Source organism: Panthera uncia, chromosome A2, assembly GCF_023721935.1.
Source record: "Panthera uncia isolate 11264 chromosome A2, Puncia_PCG_1.0, whole genome shotgun sequence".
In the NCBI taxonomy this organism is placed as follows: domain Eukaryota; kingdom Metazoa; phylum Chordata; class Mammalia; order Carnivora; family Felidae; genus Panthera; species Panthera uncia.
This window is the reverse complement of record NC_064816.1, coordinates 140938848-140955980: the sequence shown is the minus strand read 5'-3', so window position 1 is coordinate 140955980 and position 17133 is coordinate 140938848. Positions and strand designations below refer to the sequence as shown.

The following is a 17133-nucleotide window of genomic DNA, read 5'->3' as shown; positions in this document are numbered from 1 at the left end:
GAGATGACATTTGAATAAAGAACTGAAGGCGAGAGACTGGCCATGTGGATGCTGGAGAAAGAGCTTTCCAGGGCACAGCCAGTGCCATGGACCTGGCATGGAAACCTGACTGGTCAAGGAACAGCAAAGGGGAGCTGGAATAGAACGAGCAAAGGGGCAGTGGCAGGAGTTAAGGTCACAGAAATTTGGAATCCATGAGCCATGGAAAGAGCTGAGTAAACCTGGCACTTTGGGGTGTTTTGCAAGGGAAAAGCAAGTCTGTCGATCCTGTTCTCTGCAGGTGTTCCCTCCCAGCCCTGGGTCCTGTCCTGAAGGCGTCTTCCAGGCAGACCCCAGCGTCTAAGGGCCCACTCAAGGAGAAGGGTGTGGACTGCACGACGTGTAGGTGAGCACTTCCCAGGCCTGTAGTCCCGCCGCCAGGGTTCTCGATGCATCTGCCCCGGGAAACCGAGGCACCTCCCTCCAGCTTCCCACAAAGCATCCACCTTCTTTCTGCTTTGCGGTGGCAGGAAGCTTACTGCCTCCCACCTCCTTCTGTCCCAGGTTTTCTCCCATTTCTGCCTACACAGGTGAGAGCCGAACAGTGAACCCCCCACCCCACCCCCGCCCCCGCCCCCAGCCAGGAAGGCCCATGCCTGAGGTGGAGCCAGTTTCTGATCAATCTCTTATGAAGCCTGGAAACCAGAAGAGGTTTCTGATGCCCTCAGCGTGCAGGAGTTGTGGTCAGCAGCTGGAGTGACGTGGCGACAAATGGAAAGCACCTGTCCCCTGGAGGGGGGAGGGTGGGCACCTCCAGCTCACTCCGCAGCAGGAGAACTGTGGGCTTCTCTGTTTCAGACAAAACCTATCTATGGCCTTGAGGCTCTGGATCCAGCCTCTGTGGCTGCCCTCCGGCTGAGCTGCCCCACGGAAGGATTTTTCTGGAAAGGGACAGCCAGGTGCACACTTGGGGAGGCTCTGAGATCTCCGCCATCCCTGTTTTCTGCCCCCTAGGTGTGGGGATGGAGCCACTGACCGACAGCTGTCACAGTAGCATGTGTGGTTGCTTTTTTGGTGTGTCCCTGGCCCTCCCCGCTCATCTGCCACAGCACGGATGGTGCCTGACTCCTCTCCCCCGCTCCTCCCTCCATCCAGGCCCACACCGCGTTCCAGAACAATCCCCCACCGTGCGTCTGTGGAAGGGGCCGGTCTCCCTGTTGCTTTTCCAGTGAGCCTTTTCTTCCCCTGAAGCACATCCAAGAGAGCCGCACCGACTGCCCTCTGGGTTGCCATGGAAACGAAGCATTCTTCCCACTTCCCTCTTCTGTTTACCTTGGTCAGGGACTGCGGCAAAAACCAGCCAGTCGCTGTAAGGGGAGGGAGGGCGGCTGTGGGAGAGGGAGGGAGGAGGGGAAGGCAGCCGCTCTAAACCAGATCAATCCGGTTCGGAGCGGTTCCCCGCTCTACCCCCGAGAGGCTCTCCAAGTAGGCTCTCCAACTAGGCGTGGGCCGCGGACGGCGGCTCCGCGCCCTGAGATCAGTGGAGAGGGTCTGGAGGCTACTCCGCACCCCCCGCCCCGGGCTCCCCGTCCGCCTGCGCTCTGCCTGCCCCGGCTTCCTCCCCGCCGGTGCGGGGGGTTGGCGGAGCCTTTGTCGTGCCGCCCGGGCTCGCCGGCCTCTGCTCGGCGGTGGTCGGTCGGTCACGACACCAGGGCGCCCGGCGGAGGGGGGGGAGCGACGGGAGCCGACGTCCAGCTCCGCTCTGTGACCTGGCCCAAAGCACCCTCACCCTGCCCGCACCACTGCCGTGGCCTCCCGACCGAGGTCCCCTTTTCCTCTGGCACCCTCCCTCGGCAGCGGGGGGGACCGGTTCGTCCTCTCTCTGCCTTCCAGCTTCCAGTTGATCTTAGAATGAAAACCAGACGATTTGCCCGGCTCTTCCATCATCTGCCCAGCCTGCCTCTCCTTGCTTCCCTGGCCTCCCCTCCCGGGTTCCCGTCCTCCGGCTACGCGGCTTCTTCCCCTTCCAGAAGCCGCCAGGGGCCGGGTTTTTGTCTTTGGAATGCTCTGGCCCCTTGATGTAGTGGCATTCTCCCTCATGTGCTTTCTAGCTCCTGGCGCGCAGTCATTGCATCCTCGGGGAGGCTCTCCCTAACTTGTCCGCGTCCGGCCGCTCGTGCTTCTTCACAGCAGCTGTCTCCCCGCTCCCCGCCTCCCGTGGAAGCTCCCTGAAGGCAGGCGTGCTCCCCGCCGCCTGGCCCGGCCGGCTCCCGGCCCCGCGCGGGCGCGTACTAGGTGCTCAGTTAGTGAGCGGTCCGAGCGGGCGCGCGCCGGCGCCGACCCCGGCCTTCGCACCGCGCGCTCCCGCCTTCGGGCCGGGGGTCGGGCGCCCCCTCCCGGCCGAGCTCCGCCGGCTGCCGCTGCCCGCCAGGGGGAGACAGAGAAGCCCCGGGACGCGAGGTCGCCGGCCCGAGGCCGGCGCGCCGCAGGGGGAGAAACCGGCTGCGGGCCTCGCTCCGAGGGGGAGGCGGCGGCGGCCGGGCCGCCCTCGCCGCCGGCCCAGGGCTCCAGGGCCCCGGAGGGCGACCGTTGTGGGGCGGGGGATTGCAGGCAAGGCCACCCCTTCTCCGGGCTTTGCGGATCTGGGTAACTCTCTCTGCAGGCACGTCACTGCGCTTGGCTTGCCACCAAGTGGGGGTCAGCCCTCCAGGCTTAACATTCCAGTACCGCTTTGGCGGGGAGAAACGAAGCAGGGAAAGGCGCGGCTGGCGCTTGAAGGAGGCACAGGCTGGGTGGGCTCCGAGGTGGTGAGGTTGGCGGTGGGGGAGCAGGGCTGGAGTTCCAGTCCTGGGCGCCTCGGTGCACCCCTAGGTACATGTCACTCCGTGCAACGTCCGCGTTACCGTTCTTACGGATCACCTCTCTGTGGGTGGCAAGGGGGCCTCTTCCTTTGGGGGGGGGGAGGGGGCAAGGGCAGTTGGTAGCATCCTGAGCCACGATCTGACCTTGGCTGTTGCAGTGCACGCTACCTTTTCCTCCAGGGTGAGGCTCAGGGAGTAAATGAGACCCCAGATGCCTGGCGGAGGCCGGAGCAAGTTCGCTCACTTCAAGTGGAGGAGCTCTTGTAGACATCCTTGGCCGTCGCAGGGAGAGCCACCTCGGCTCCGGTAGCCGGGCAGCTTTCGGTGGAAGGTGCAAGAGGGACGAACTGACCGGTGTGGTCTAAGGTGACGCGGACTAACAGCGGCTTTCTCTTTGCACAGTTGCCATGGGCACAGCCACCCTACAGCTCCAGGCTGGGTGCGGGCTCCTGAAATAGCAAGTGGCCGGAGCTCCCAGCTGTCTCTGTCCTTCTCTCCTTCGCAGCCCTGAGCTGGGCTGGGCTGGTCACTGCCCCGTCTGCCTGAGCTGAGCTCGGCGCCTTCCTTCCTAGGAGCGCTGCGGAGGCCCTCCTGTTAGGCGGACCATTGGAAAGGAACTCAGACACACTCGTGTGTTTGAGGATTTGAGAAAAGTGTCTCCTTCTTCCACCGGAGACTTCGAGGCCAGACCCCAAGGCCTGTGCTGGATGGGTGGGTTTGCCGGGTCTGCTTTGTGTATCGCTCAGAAGCCTTCCACCTCCCCTCCCCTCCCCTCACTGTGGAGTGGATGACAGAAAAAGCCTTTAAAATAATGTATTATCTTGCTTGATTTTATGAAGGGACAGGATGGTGAGGAATGGTCTTCGGGCAACAATTAAATCTTGAGACTTTTTTTTTTTTTTTCCTCTCCCTCTCCTGGATTTTTTTTTCTCCTACCGGCTTCCAAGAGGGGCTTTTAAATCAAAGATTTCCAAATACCAGTCAGGCTACCTCTTAATCAATGAAGAACTTAAAAATACTAATACTCCAGCCCTACCCTTTGAATCACCCAATTTTTTACAGCCTGATTTGGTCAGAACGGAACCAGATTCACAGTATCCTGAAAAAGGGCTAAATCGAAAGAGTCATGAAGGGTTCTGATTTCTAAAGGAGAGAAAAGGGGGAAAAAATGAACAAAAACCGTGAACATACTTAAAAAAGCCAGCAGTCCCTGCTGTGGCCCTCTACATCTCCCGGGCCACCTTACCACTGTTAGCTCTTCTGGCTGTTTTTGTTTGTGTTTTCTGATACCTTCCTTTATGCCTCTAGTCAATATGCTTTCCTGGTTAGTGCTTAATTTGAGATATTCTGTATATTACCTTCCTGCCATGGAACATGAGGATTTAGCTCTCACCTATGTCACCCCACTTCCCTTGTCTCGTCCTCTTAGTTTCTTTATTGGTTAATTTTGTAACTTTTGGTAAATACTTCGTCTTCATTCCCTGTGCCATCAACTGTAGAGAGCGAGAACGGTAAATACCTAGATCCTGCTTACTATGTGCCAGGCATGCTTCAAAGCACCTCACACATTATTGCAGCCACACGATAACAAGGACTGAGCCGAGAGCCGAGAGCCAAGAGCTAACCAAGCCTTGGTTCTCCAGCTCTCCAGGCCATCTCCTTCCAGCACTGTATTGAGGTAGCCGCTAGCTACGTGTAACAGCTTATACTTACAGAAATGAAAATTAAATGGAATGAAAATTGTAGTTCTTCGGTCACACTAACCACATCTGAAGTGCTGAATAGCCAGTGGCTACCACATACTGGACAGCGCAAATATAGAACATTTCCATCACCGCAGGAAACCATTGGTTTTGCGCTGGTCTGGAAGCTGGGCCTTTTATCTGAAGGTAAGTATGGAAACTGGATGGTTTTACCAATGTCGTCTCCCATCAAGCAGTTACTACCAAAGATTAACTGCAAGAGAATTGTGGTCCTACTGTTCAGTTATCAGAGCTTCGTAATAGCATTTTGACAAACTAGAATCTTACACGTGTAACTGGAAGAACAAAACCACCCAAACCAACTAAGCCACTGAAACCTCTTCCCACCCAAGCTGAGACGGGGCTTAACTAAGAACCGAATTAGATACCAACAAGAGTTCATTTCAAAGCTCTGGCTGGTCTAAAGTCTAAAAGGCACAGGGTCCATTTCTTGCCCCTGATGGGCCTCAGCGGAGTATACTTCAGAAGACGTAGGAGAAATAAAGCAAAGGAAACGAGACTGCTCTGCGTAATGAATGTGCTCTGCGTACTAACTGTAACGTGGGCTGGGAAGCCCTATAAATCAGGGGGTAGAAATTGTCATGTTTTCCTCTGGTCGATTTATGGCAGAATATCGAAGATTACTTGTCCCAGGAAGGTATATTTGATCCAACAGTTTGTCGATGGAAACACTGAAAACTAAGAGGCATATGTGCGATTCTGGATGAGAGACCTTAAAAGTGACCAGACTTGGGAGTGTCCACACCTACACCGGACTTCAGAGCCTGAAGAAAAGCACTGCTGGGAGAGGGATCCTAGCAGAGGGTGAAGCGATACAAAGCAGAGGTTTTGGAGAAAGAAGCATCTGGAAGACCGAGGCAAGAACCAGGAACTGTGGTTTCATCCCCAAAGGACCCCCTGGGAAGGGCTCAGCTCCTCCTGGGGTTTTTTCCTTGACTCAGAGACAGTTGTGACTCTGTATGTAAAGTTTCACATCTTCCCTTTGAATTCCCTGTAGCTCCTCCAACTCTTCAGAAAAGCCTTGAGACATCCGTACAGACTCGGCTAGTGGCAGTTTGGGGAATATACAGAACGGGACAGGAAAAGGGAGTGTGGTCTGCCCCACAGTCACTCGCTCCCTTGCTGGTGTCCTGAGGGGAACAGCGTTCTGTTGAGGGGACGGTTGTAGGTCCAGGAGTCCCGGATGGTGAACAGAGAGAGGGACCCACGGCAGGCGGCGGTGGAAGGCAGATGACTCACAGATATTAATTACAGAGAAAAGTGCACCCTGGTGGGTGGGAAAGGGGTGGCGGAGGCGGGCAGACTGATGCTTACGTCATAGAGGTGAGCTCGCGTACACGCAAATCACCGCCCCACAATCAAGGTCGCCTTGAGCCAAATAGATTTGGATAAGATTTATTGATCAGATTGTTTTAGAAAACCAACAGCAAAACACTGACAAGGTACATAAATACAGATTGGACATTTTAGGGTAAATTCACTATTTTTCCTACTTGCTCGTAGGAGACCAAATAAGGTGGAAAAGCTGTCCTGATCATATATGGCATGCACACCAGACTGCAAAAGGACTTCCACACTATTTAACAGGACTGTGGCAAATAGCTTTACAGTAAGGCAAGCATCGTGTGTGGCCTAAGCACACCCTGTACAAAGAGCCAAGCCCAGGCCTGCCCTCAGAGACTGCGTGAGAGGTTCCCCTTTCTTGCCTAGGTTCTTCCAGTCAGATCCTCACCGGCAGGTGCCTTTACAGGGAAATGCCTGGCGCTGTCCCTGCTCAGACTCTGTGTACAAGGAAGTGGCTTCAGAGAAAGTCAGTGTGTTTCTGATGCCTCCTTTGTATTCTAAATGTGCAACTAGTAAAACAGCAATCACTACAGCTCGGCGAGACTGCCTCTGACTCACGCTGCGCACTGACTAAGCAGGGCCTTTCAAAAACTTCTATAAAGTGAAAAAATAAAATAAAATCATGAAAATTACAACGAAAAAGATGGTACCGCTTTTGAAGCACAACTCAGAACTTCTTTTTGTAACACCAGGTAAGAGAAGAGGTCGCTTCCCACCAAACCCAGCGACCTCAGAAGGGAAACCGCATCACTGGGCACGACCCGCGGCGGCACACACGGGAGGTACAGAGCTCTACGAAGCCGACCTCGGGCCCTGCCAACGTCCCTAGAGTCCCGAGGAATTTGGGGAACCAAAGCACTTTAAGCTAACAGTGACCAGTTTTTGGAGCTCGTGATCACGGGACCGTAAGCCCTCATCCGTCCTGGAGCTCAACGCCAGAACAATGAAGAGTAAGGAAAACGGCTTCTTGTGCTACATCAGAGTGCTGGCAGGTAGACGATTTATAGTAACGGTGCCACCTGCTAAACATCTGTAAGACCACATAAAAACAAACTGGTTTTACAGAATTAAGACCAACACGGACTTACAGGGTAATTCAACCTTTTCCCACATGCCAAGCTATATGGCTGGAAAAGGTATTCCCAAAGGAAAAAATAAGGCTCCTGCAAGAACAGAGGAAAAGCAAGTATTTGTCAAGAGCCAAAGAAATGTGTTCAAACGATGGGATTCCCTCTGCATCACACACAGCAGCTTTTTCTTCCTCTAGGTGCTAAGAGTTCTTTGGTGGTTACAGGAGAGACAGCCTAGAACTCGGGGCAGGAAAACCGTGCCGAAGCAGAGGAGTGAAGAGTTAACATCTCAACTCAGGATTACCACCCGTGGGTCCTAATTTCAGCATTCAACAGCTGTCGTCAAATTGACAATTACAGCTAATAGGGCTGCCTATATGCTTGCTGGTTTCTAGCCCTCCGTGACTCTTCGTTTTCATTTCTAACTACTTATTAGCCCTGCTCCACTGAAAAGGAGGTGCTTGTGGGAAAGGGGTAAGGAGGAGGAAGAATATAAATGGATCAATTGTTTGATAGAAAAGTTGAAACGCTGATTATCTATGAGTTTCAATTATCTGTGCTTTACTCTTGCTACTCTGGGTAACCGAAGGTCACCGTTAATAAACCTTTTGCTTAGAAATGTTAATGTTTATCATCATATGTTTAAATCTAGCTATGTGATGGACATGAATAATTTAGAGCAAATTTTTACACCATGTCACGAGGGCCCTGAAAACAGATTCTGCCAGTGGAAAGGATTTCAGTTTGGCCCCTGAAGAACAGTGAAAATTTCATTCTATTCTATATTGGTTAATAAGATTTTCCAGAATGTGGAAAATATTTTATTAAATGAAGAAAGCATCATTTTCTTCGTTTAACAAAGTCTTATATTCACAGATAAATTAGTATGTACATGGGAAAGCTGACAGTATTAAATATTAGATTTTAATTCTCCATTTAGAAATTCCTTACAGGTAGACTTCCTTTTTTCGTGGGCAAGAAATGTAGTAAGATAGGCAAGCGTGAGATAGTACAAAAGATGACCGGGGGAAAGTCTCAACTCTAACAAACCCAAGGAATAAGAAGTCTTTAAGAACTGGGGGAAGAAGACAAGGACTTGAAAATCCAGATTGACCAAGAGTTGGCTTACGCTAGCTGGTCACATCTCAAATTCTTGGTATAAGCTGACTCTAAAGGAATGAGCTGGCTTTCCCCAAGGCAGATTTCAAAAAAAAAAAAAAAAAAAAGTAGTCTACCTGCTTTATAGTTACACCCTATATATAATCTGTATATATCCATATGTGTTTCTATATATTGCACTTGAATTTACAGGACTGCAGTAAGATGGCAGGGAGTACCTCAAAGAGGCAGAGAAGCAGCAGGCATAAACTTTCCTAAACCAAGTAACAGTGTCGGGAATTCAGGGTGCTGGTTATAGGGATACTAAATGGTCGGGGACCCCCTGTATAAAATTCTGCTCATCTACATTTAAGTCATCATACACACAGTCTCATTTGGCATCCAGAACATGTGCATATGTGTGGTTCTATAGCACTCAGAGCTGGTCATGCTACATCGCTTTCACTAGTGTTATATGAAAAGAAGACACTTTAGACCAAGGATATGTACTTTTATAAAAATGTCACACACAAGGTCTTGGATGTCGGGCCTCCAAAGTCTACCTCAAAGAAGACTGCCCTCAGAAGGCTTAAATCCTTTTTGCTAGCAAGTGTGGACTGAACTAGACGCTCTTTCTAGCTCTCCAGTGTAGCAAAGCTAGAGACCTGCTTATTTCCCAAGGAGCACGGAAGGGTAAGCACAGAGGCTGAGCACTAAGGCTTTGGTCCCTACGTAAATCCATGACCAAATACCCTTTCACCACCCTAGACTGCACAGCTTATTTAACTGGATATAGTCCACCGAATATCCAGAGACCAGGCTGGAGTCGTGCGGTAAAGCTTTGTTTTGAACTCATGGGGCTGTTCGACCTGACTTGCTCCGGAGAGAGCTCCTCACTGGAGTAAGCTTAGCAGTGGGCGGTAAGAGGTTAAATGTCAAACAGACTTGGTCATGGCAAGATGGGGGTGGGACCTCTAGAGGAGTTGCTCCTTGTCCTGCCTCTGCCCCACACCCATCATTCCCCCAAAAGGACCCAAACTCACAGGTGAGTGGTATCATAAGACCTTGCAGAATTTGGGCTCCATGAACTCAACCCAACATGGATGGGATGTTCTAATAAGGCATGGAAGTTAAGAGTCCAAGTCTAGAGACCACAGTTTTCTCTTCCCCAGAACTCAACACTGGAGGGTGACTTTTTAGCCATAACTCAAAGGTGATTTTAAATCCACACATGAGCTAAAGAGATCCCTTCTGGGATGAAGGAAAAAAGAAGAGTAACTTTAAAAGCTAAGTGAAAAAGAGGCACTTAAAGGAAAAATGTGTCCCAAATCTCCCGTCTGAGTCTCCTGTTGTGAGGTGACCAACGGGATGATCAGCACTGTGCCTTCTTGCATGCCTTCCGCACCTTTCGTACACCTGAGGACTTCCAAATGTTCATGTCTCAGTGACTTGCTCAACTACTCTAGCAGCCTGATGGCAAAGAAGTGAAAATTCAGGTCACTCCTTTTTTTAGAGTTAAAATACAAAACAAACCAGAACTAAAATGTCACACCAAAAAGCTAATGATCTTCAGCTTCATTCCTTCCTCATGCTAGTTTTGAAAACAATAGTTCTTTGGGAAGGATGGCCTGTGGCTTTTCCCCCAAGACCTTTTATCCAATAACTAGACAATTACTCACAGCACCATGCACATTAAAGCAGACAAAAAAGAGGCAATAAGCTAAGGGAAAAATCAAGGGCCAGTTGGCTTTCTAGAGATAAAACCCACTGCCTGAGAAAATGGCAGGTGCATGGCCCAGTGTTCAAGTTCTGAAAAGGAAACGGCCAATATGATGGTCAAAGCTCACAGCCTGGAGCTGAAGCCCTCCTTGCCTTGCTCTTTTCTGGCCTCTCACAAGCTTACTTTTACGCCCCATGGCATTTATGCCACATATTTAGGGTCTACAAGTCCCCCCACGAAGAAGTCAGAGATACTTGAAACCAGTTATAAGCACAAGGGAATTTCAAAACTGCCCAGAACAAAGAACTTTGACCACCATCAATTCCTTGATTTGAAACGTTCTTGGTGCCATAATTTCTAAGAGCAACAATAAACAGCACAACTACAACACACACACACAAGCTTTTTGACGGCCAAATCTAACCATTGCTGGCACCAGAAGAATGTGGAAAGAAATCACTGATCAAGAGTTGCTGAGCCGCCTGACTTTCCTCCAAAGTCAAAGGATGGGTTTGGGTATCGATGCAGCAAGATGTCAACCGGTGCTGCCATCAGATCCAGCCACGCAATTAGAGGCGTCTTGGAAAACAGTAAGGTTGACATCTAGGTTGGCATGTAACCTGCACAATTCTCAAGGTCAGCCTTCTTGTTGTTGTTATTGTTGTTGCTGGATTTACATTTTTTAAAATTTTATTTGTTTTTGTCAATGATGCTGCTTTAATTTGTGGAGCACTGGCTGACATGGTCATAGTTTCAGAGATCCTTTAAAAAATTCTTTATCTGATCATGATTCATAACATTGTTAAGGTACTTTCAGACTTTCCCTCAAGTCCATCCAGGAAGAGGGAGTATGGGAGTATGTGTGTGTGTTGAGGCAGGAGGGAGAGAAGCAAAGAAAGAAGCACGAGGGAAAGTGAGATTGCCATAAACTTAAAACCAATTTACAGAAAGGCATCTGATGTATTTTCTGAATAAGGCCTTGATCAGGGTAACCAATTCTACACTGCCCATAAATAAAGGAGTCTCTTTAAATTAACATTTCCAGTATCAATGAACAGTCCAGAAATCCTCATTTCAAGCGCTCGATGAGTCCCTGTGTGAGTCCAAGGTGCAGAAGCTGTGTGCGGGAGAGGTTTGCTAGGTTGGGGAAGGCTGCAAGCAGCTTCTCCCATGCCAGTTCCAGCAGGCTCGGCACCACCAGCCAGATCTTAAACAGTGACCCAGTCCGTTTGTTTTCATGGATGTTCACCACTCCTCCATGAATGTACATGCAACCAGCCTATGAACAGACGGCAGTCAAAAGAGGACAAATTCAAATGGGAGAGAAGCAGATAACTTAGGCTGAAGAGTCAGCGACAAAATGCACAGTAGGCCAAATGGAGACGGGGCAAAACAAAAAGAATTTCTCACTGATCCCAACATAGTGCAGAGATCAAGAGGCGTTTAAATAATAAATGAGTTTACTAGGGGAAAACTGTAGCTTTTTTCTTTGTTTTTTTTTTACTTCAACGAACATTAAAGTAACATTATATTAAGTATTCATTGTGCCAAATACTAGGAACACAAAGATGAAAATAAAGGTCTTTGCCTTGAGAAACTGGTGGGATCTTTAAGAACAAGGCATCGGGGGGATAGAGCTATCCTGCCCTTCCAGAAAACACCTTTTATGTCACTGCAGGGGCCTAAATGCCATGCACAGCATTTCTTTTATATTTATGCTGCTCTTTTAAACTGTGTATGATGGCTTTTCTCCCCTCTTCTCAGAAGAAGGGCTGGCTTTGTCTTGAAGAAAGTTTTAGAAACACATTCTTTATCCAAGGTTGGTAACATCAGAATCTTTTTTTCTCGCTAATATCACTGTAAAGACTTATCATCTGCAACTATGTAAGGAAGATATGAAAACAAGAACTTACTGGTGTAACAGCTGCACAGTGAAAATAAACTGGCTCTGGCATGGTAGCTGGGAGCTTCACCCATTGAAAAGTCTGCAGATTCAGCTTCCAGATGTCTCCCAGGATCACTTCTCCATTATAGCCCCCACAAATAAACACGTCTATCAAGAAGAGAGAGACCCATGATCACACCAAAGAAAAGAGTCACGGCCACAGCGTGTTTTGTAGATCACCTGGCAGGCTGACAGGGGACAAGTTCAGTGGATTCCCCCCTACTACAGACGGCTCTAGCCGGGTGGTCCTCCCCTGCTGCTGTCTTGTCCCTTGCTAAAGTATGGATACTATGCTGGGATCTTTGCTAAGGCTAAGGATGCAGCAAGCCTCTATGCAGGCCTCGTGTCTGGGTCCTCAAATTCAAATACCTGTAGGCACAGGAAGTGAATGAATGAGAAGGTCCAGGGAAAATACACAAACAGGAGATCCAGGGAAACAAATAAGAAGAGTGCACATGCCCTGCACCAGCTGACTGACACCATGTAGAGCTTAAGGTCAGCAACTGCCAGATCTGTTTTTATAAGAGAAGCTGGAAATCTGGATTTTTTTTTTAAGTGAAACACTTCGATTCTAATCCAAAAAAATTGCATACACATGTGAGCCAGACAAAACATAACTGCAGGTCACCAGTTTACAAATTCTTCTTTTAAATAATGCTCTGGAAAGGATGGACACCTATCTGCCCATAGAGACAGATGTCTTCTATGTAGACATTTAACCTGAGGAGAAACATTCACTGCAATGTTCAGTTTGGGGGCAGAAAAAGTAGTTCTTACAAATTTTCTTTAGCCAAAAGAGGATAGTTTGAAGCCCCATTGGATAAACAGTTTTTTAAGTTCTTTAAACCTTCTCCAAAATCAAAGGTCTTTCTTTTTTTTTTTTTTTTTTTTTTACCGTCGTCATTGCTTTGTTTTTGTAAAATTAGACAGTTATAACTGGACGACTTGTAACAAAGTCTACATAAACATTCATACTAAATGCCCCAAACTAAGGCTGAACTCCACTAGTATACTGCCTGGCCTCAACGAATCAAATGAATAGATGTCTTAATTCAGGTCTAGATCAGGTTTAAGCCAATACTTAATTAAACTACAAAATACACCGGAAACTTTTTGGCCTAAGATTCAAGAAAAGTTCAGCTCCAAAGCAAGGTACAGCTTTGCTTCTTCCAGAGGCAAAGCCGAACGATGCCACTATCTATAAATCCTACCGAGAAAGCAGGAGCATAATAAAATGTACCTCTGTATTAGAGATGGCAGCATGATCCTAGTGAAATCCAAACAAAACTGCCGAAAGGATACAGGCTATCAAATTCATTTACACACACCTTCCTCCCAGGGAAAATGGAAGGGGGTATACCAAACGATAAAGTAAGTTGTAAATTAAAAGACAGGAGGGTTGTCCAAAGAGGAGTCATTTATCACACTCGGATGAAGTAGCCTCAGCTGCTTTCTGAAGCCACACAATGCCTCTGTTGTAATACGGCCAAAGAGTGAGCCAAGAGTCCTATTTGGCATCTGACAGAACACAGAATAAACTTTAGAAAATACCACTCTGAAGGACTCATTGTAATTTTAATACTTTGCCCACCAAGGTGTCCATTTTGTATGTCAAGATTGTTAGTATCACCCACCACAGCCACAGACACTGGTTGGGGGGAGGTGCTGAAAGGTCAGGTGGTGTAATAGAAGCTTACTTATCACCAATTTTTGAGTTCTCTGGTAACTGAGGGAACCCAAACACCCCACTAGGTTACTGGATGAAAACTGCTGAGAGAACCATAATTTTATGGGTTTCCCTTTAAGTTTAAACTATAAGAAGTAGACTCTTCTCAAAGTTATGCCCCCTTTAAGGAACTATTATTAAGAAATAAGACATTCTCAGAGCACCTGGGTGGCTCAGTCAGTTGAGCATATTTATTCTGGCTGGGGTCATGATCTCACGGTTCAGGAGATTGAGCCCCACATCGGGCTCTGTGCTGACAGCATGGAGCTTGCTTGGGATTCTTCTCTCTCTCTCATCATTTCTCTCTGCCCCTCCCCCACTCACGCACTCTCACTCACCCTCTCAAAATAAATAAATAAACATAAAAAAAAGAAGACGTTCTTGGCATATACGATTACAAAAATGAAACTAGAATGTTCTTTAGAACACTTACCATTTTTTATTTGAACGCAACTGTGACATCTTCGGGCTGCAGGAAAACCTGCCAAACACATGAACACAAATAACCCATTATCCACAGAAAGAATAGAATAACGGTGATGTGCCACGGTGAAAGACATCCTATGAGTCACTTACTTAAAACAACCCCTTTGTTGCATTAAGCAATCATTGATTAGTCCTTCCAACCCTTCCTTTTTTCACATTAAATTAAAGCCATCGGAGTCCCATCATAACTACAATGCTCAGGTGCCAGGGGAACAAAACGGGGTTACTAATGGCCTTCCCAAGCCCTTATGCCCACAAAAAACAAGCGGACCTTGATTCAAAGTGCCTGCTTCCTAACCCATCCACATTTCCCTATTTCCACAGAACTCAACAATCCCCATTAAAAGTCTCTGCACAGTTGCGGAGGAAGCATAATTGGGCTAAGGAATAAAATAAGTTATAATACCAGTACAACAGATATTATACTTGTCATATAACTCAATAAAAGCACTTTTTCTCTTCTAAAATAAGTAAAAATATAAAGCATAGTTATTAAAGAAAAATGAATCAGTAATTTAAATTTACCTATTTTTTCGTGGGGTTTTGTGGCAATTTCCTCCCATGCATTCGTTTCAAGGTTGTATGCATGGATCTTGGGGAGAAAAAGAGAAGATACACACACATAAATAACTTTAGCTAGCCTGAAAACTGCAATTTTTTAAATTTATTTTTTATTTTTTTAGAGAAAGAGTGTGTAAGCGGAGGAGAGGGGCAAAGGGAGAGAGAGAGAATCTTAAGAAGGCTCTGTGCTAAGCGCAGAGCCTGATGTGGGGCTCGATCCTGGGATCATGACCTGAGCTGAAATGAAGAGTCAGACACTTAACCGACTGAGCCACCCAGGCACCCCTGAAAACTGAATTTTTAACAACAACCTGTAATAAACATGTATTCTTGGTTGAAAAGTCTTCGTTTCTTTTGCTTTTCTCTGATTTTCCTTAATATTAAGGCAAAAAACATTAAATGAAGCAGTTGAAAACTAGCAGATATAGGACTCCAATTTTTTAAAATCACAGAAAAAAAACGAAGTAAAAAAGTTGGAATTCTACAACTACCACATTTTTCACAACGAACGTGTGTATCATTTTTTTATACCAGAAAAAAGCAACTGTTCATAAGAAAATATGAGAATGCAGTTTTGACAAAACTTGAAAAAGATCAATAAGGTTCCAAAGCAGAGCAGGAGCTCTGTAGCCTAATCTAGATCTTCCCTGGGAGATGTGCATTTAGAAATGCCATAGGAATGGATGAATAAAAACCTTCAGAGTACAGCTTTCTAAAGTGAGTGATGCAGAGCCCTAAAAATACTGTTCTTTTTAGACATCTCACTGATGATGAGAGACATTCTGTGGGACATTCTGAGCAACGTGGCTCCAGTTCTCATCGGTTTCTCCATTTAAGCTACTGTGTCCTCCTTTTGGTCTCTTTCCTCATCCAGTTTGTGCCAGGATTCATTTTCATGTGTTTTTAGTGTGTGATCACTACAACTGTCGACTGGAAAGTGTAACAGAGGCATAGTTCGGCCTTCTGTTACGACGAGCAGGTAACACACAACAGGTGTTAATGAAGAACCTGTCCAGAAATCTAAATATCTACAGTAACAGAATTATCTTGCTTGGTATGAAACATGCCTCTTCCTATCCTTCTCTCTCTGTCTCTCATTATTATTATTTTTAAATATACCTTGTTTAAGGAATAAGCTGTCCAGGAAGTACCACCTCCCAAGATGTAAATCCTCTGCCCATCATGTGCAATTTCATGTCTGTATCTGAAAATACACAATAAAATCCATTTATAATAAAGTGAAAAATTATCTACCTAAGATTTAGCTACAGGATATTTTTATTGGATAATTATTCACAGTAAATTATAGAATATATATACAATGGATTAGTATGCTCCAATAAGAAAGTAGGTGTAGACGATGGTTAATATATTGGAAACTTCTTTTCGTGTCATTAACTAAAAAAAAAATGCTCTCATGTAAGAGCAGATAGGCTATAATCTCATTAAAAATTTATAGTTACACAAATATGCACAGAAAAGGACTACAGAGATACATCCAAAATGTTAACCCTGGTTATCCCTAGATTTAGGTTTTGCTTTTTTATTTTCTTCATTTTGCTTATCTGTATTTTCCAGATTTTCTAAAAAGTGATCTGTCTACATTTCATTAGAAACCCTAGACTATGCGCTTTTAAATGAAGATACTTATTTAATAGATACAAAGATATCAGAAAAATTACGCTACTCAGAACTGTGAATATGATGTGAAACACCTACCAGAACTTTCATCCAAGCAGTCTAGCTAGAAGCTGAAACAATTTATAATATGTCCATAAAATGATTCAAGAAGGCAACCATGTGAAAATGCTTTGAAAACTTAATCTATTTCCTCCTTTCCCTGAAGGCCCTGGTGCTGATAAAATAAATTACATCAAAATTATTCCAGTAGCGGTCCACCTCCCAAGTCCTCACACGGTAGTTCTACAATCATCAGCCCACTGACATACTGCAATAAAGTCTTCCTTAGCACCTCTATGCTATTTTGTTTAAAGGAAACAGAGTTAACTGCATTCATCTGAACAGAGTGAATAAAAAAATGTTTACTGTCTTTGCATTTAATATGTATTTTTTTAAGTTTATTCATGTAAGTAATCACTACACCCAACATGGGGCTTGTACGCACAGCCCTAAGACCAAGACTTGTGTGCTCTTCTGAGCCAGCCACGTGCCCCCACTGTCTTTACTTTTAAACAGGAGGGGAAGAAATTAAGTTTTTCATAGAGCTTACTGCTAAGAGGCAACTCCTATCAGGAAAGAAAAGTGAAAGGCCTACACCTGTTCCTAGAAGGCAACTAGGAGCACCATGTGATGTTTGCGTGCTTAACAGGGCACTTAAAATCAGTGGCCTCCCTCCTCCTTTCCACCCATCCATCCGATCAACATTCATTGAGTATTACTATGGGAACTGATGCCACGGGCACTGCGCCTTCTTCTGGGTATACAGCTGCGAGCAAATGAGCCAAAGAACCCTAATATGCAAGTTAAGAAGGGAAATCAAAAAAGTAACTAGAAAGTAATTGTTTTGTCTGTAATATGGTATTTAATTACAATTGCTACCATTGGTTTCTTCTTCAAAGT

The 17133-nt window shown here is 46.4% G+C and overlaps 1 protein-coding gene across 4 annotated transcripts in view; it reads right to left on the bottom strand.

Moving 5' to 3' along the window:
• The window catches only part of KLHDC10 (kelch domain containing 10), a 71589-nt gene that overhangs the window by 5011 nt on the left and 49445 nt on the right, over positions 1 to 17133 (bottom strand). For 2 of the 4 annotated variants that reach the window (XM_049641858.1, XM_049641860.1), the window contains 5 exons: positions 15673 to 15757; positions 14518 to 14584; positions 13940 to 13987; positions 11749 to 11888; positions 5983 to 11114 (listed from right to left, as the gene is read on the bottom strand). In XM_049641858.1, coding sequence (XP_049497815.1) covers positions 10905 to 11114; positions 11749 to 11888; positions 13940 to 13987; positions 14518 to 14584; positions 15673 to 15757 — 550 coding nt within the window. In that variant the 3' untranslated portion in view covers positions 5983 to 10904. Of the gene's footprint in view, positions 1 to 5982; positions 11115 to 11748; positions 11889 to 13939; positions 13988 to 14517; positions 14585 to 15672; positions 15758 to 17133 lie in introns of those variants that run through there. The other 2 variants (XM_049641857.1, XM_049641859.1) reach the window with 1 other exon arrangement.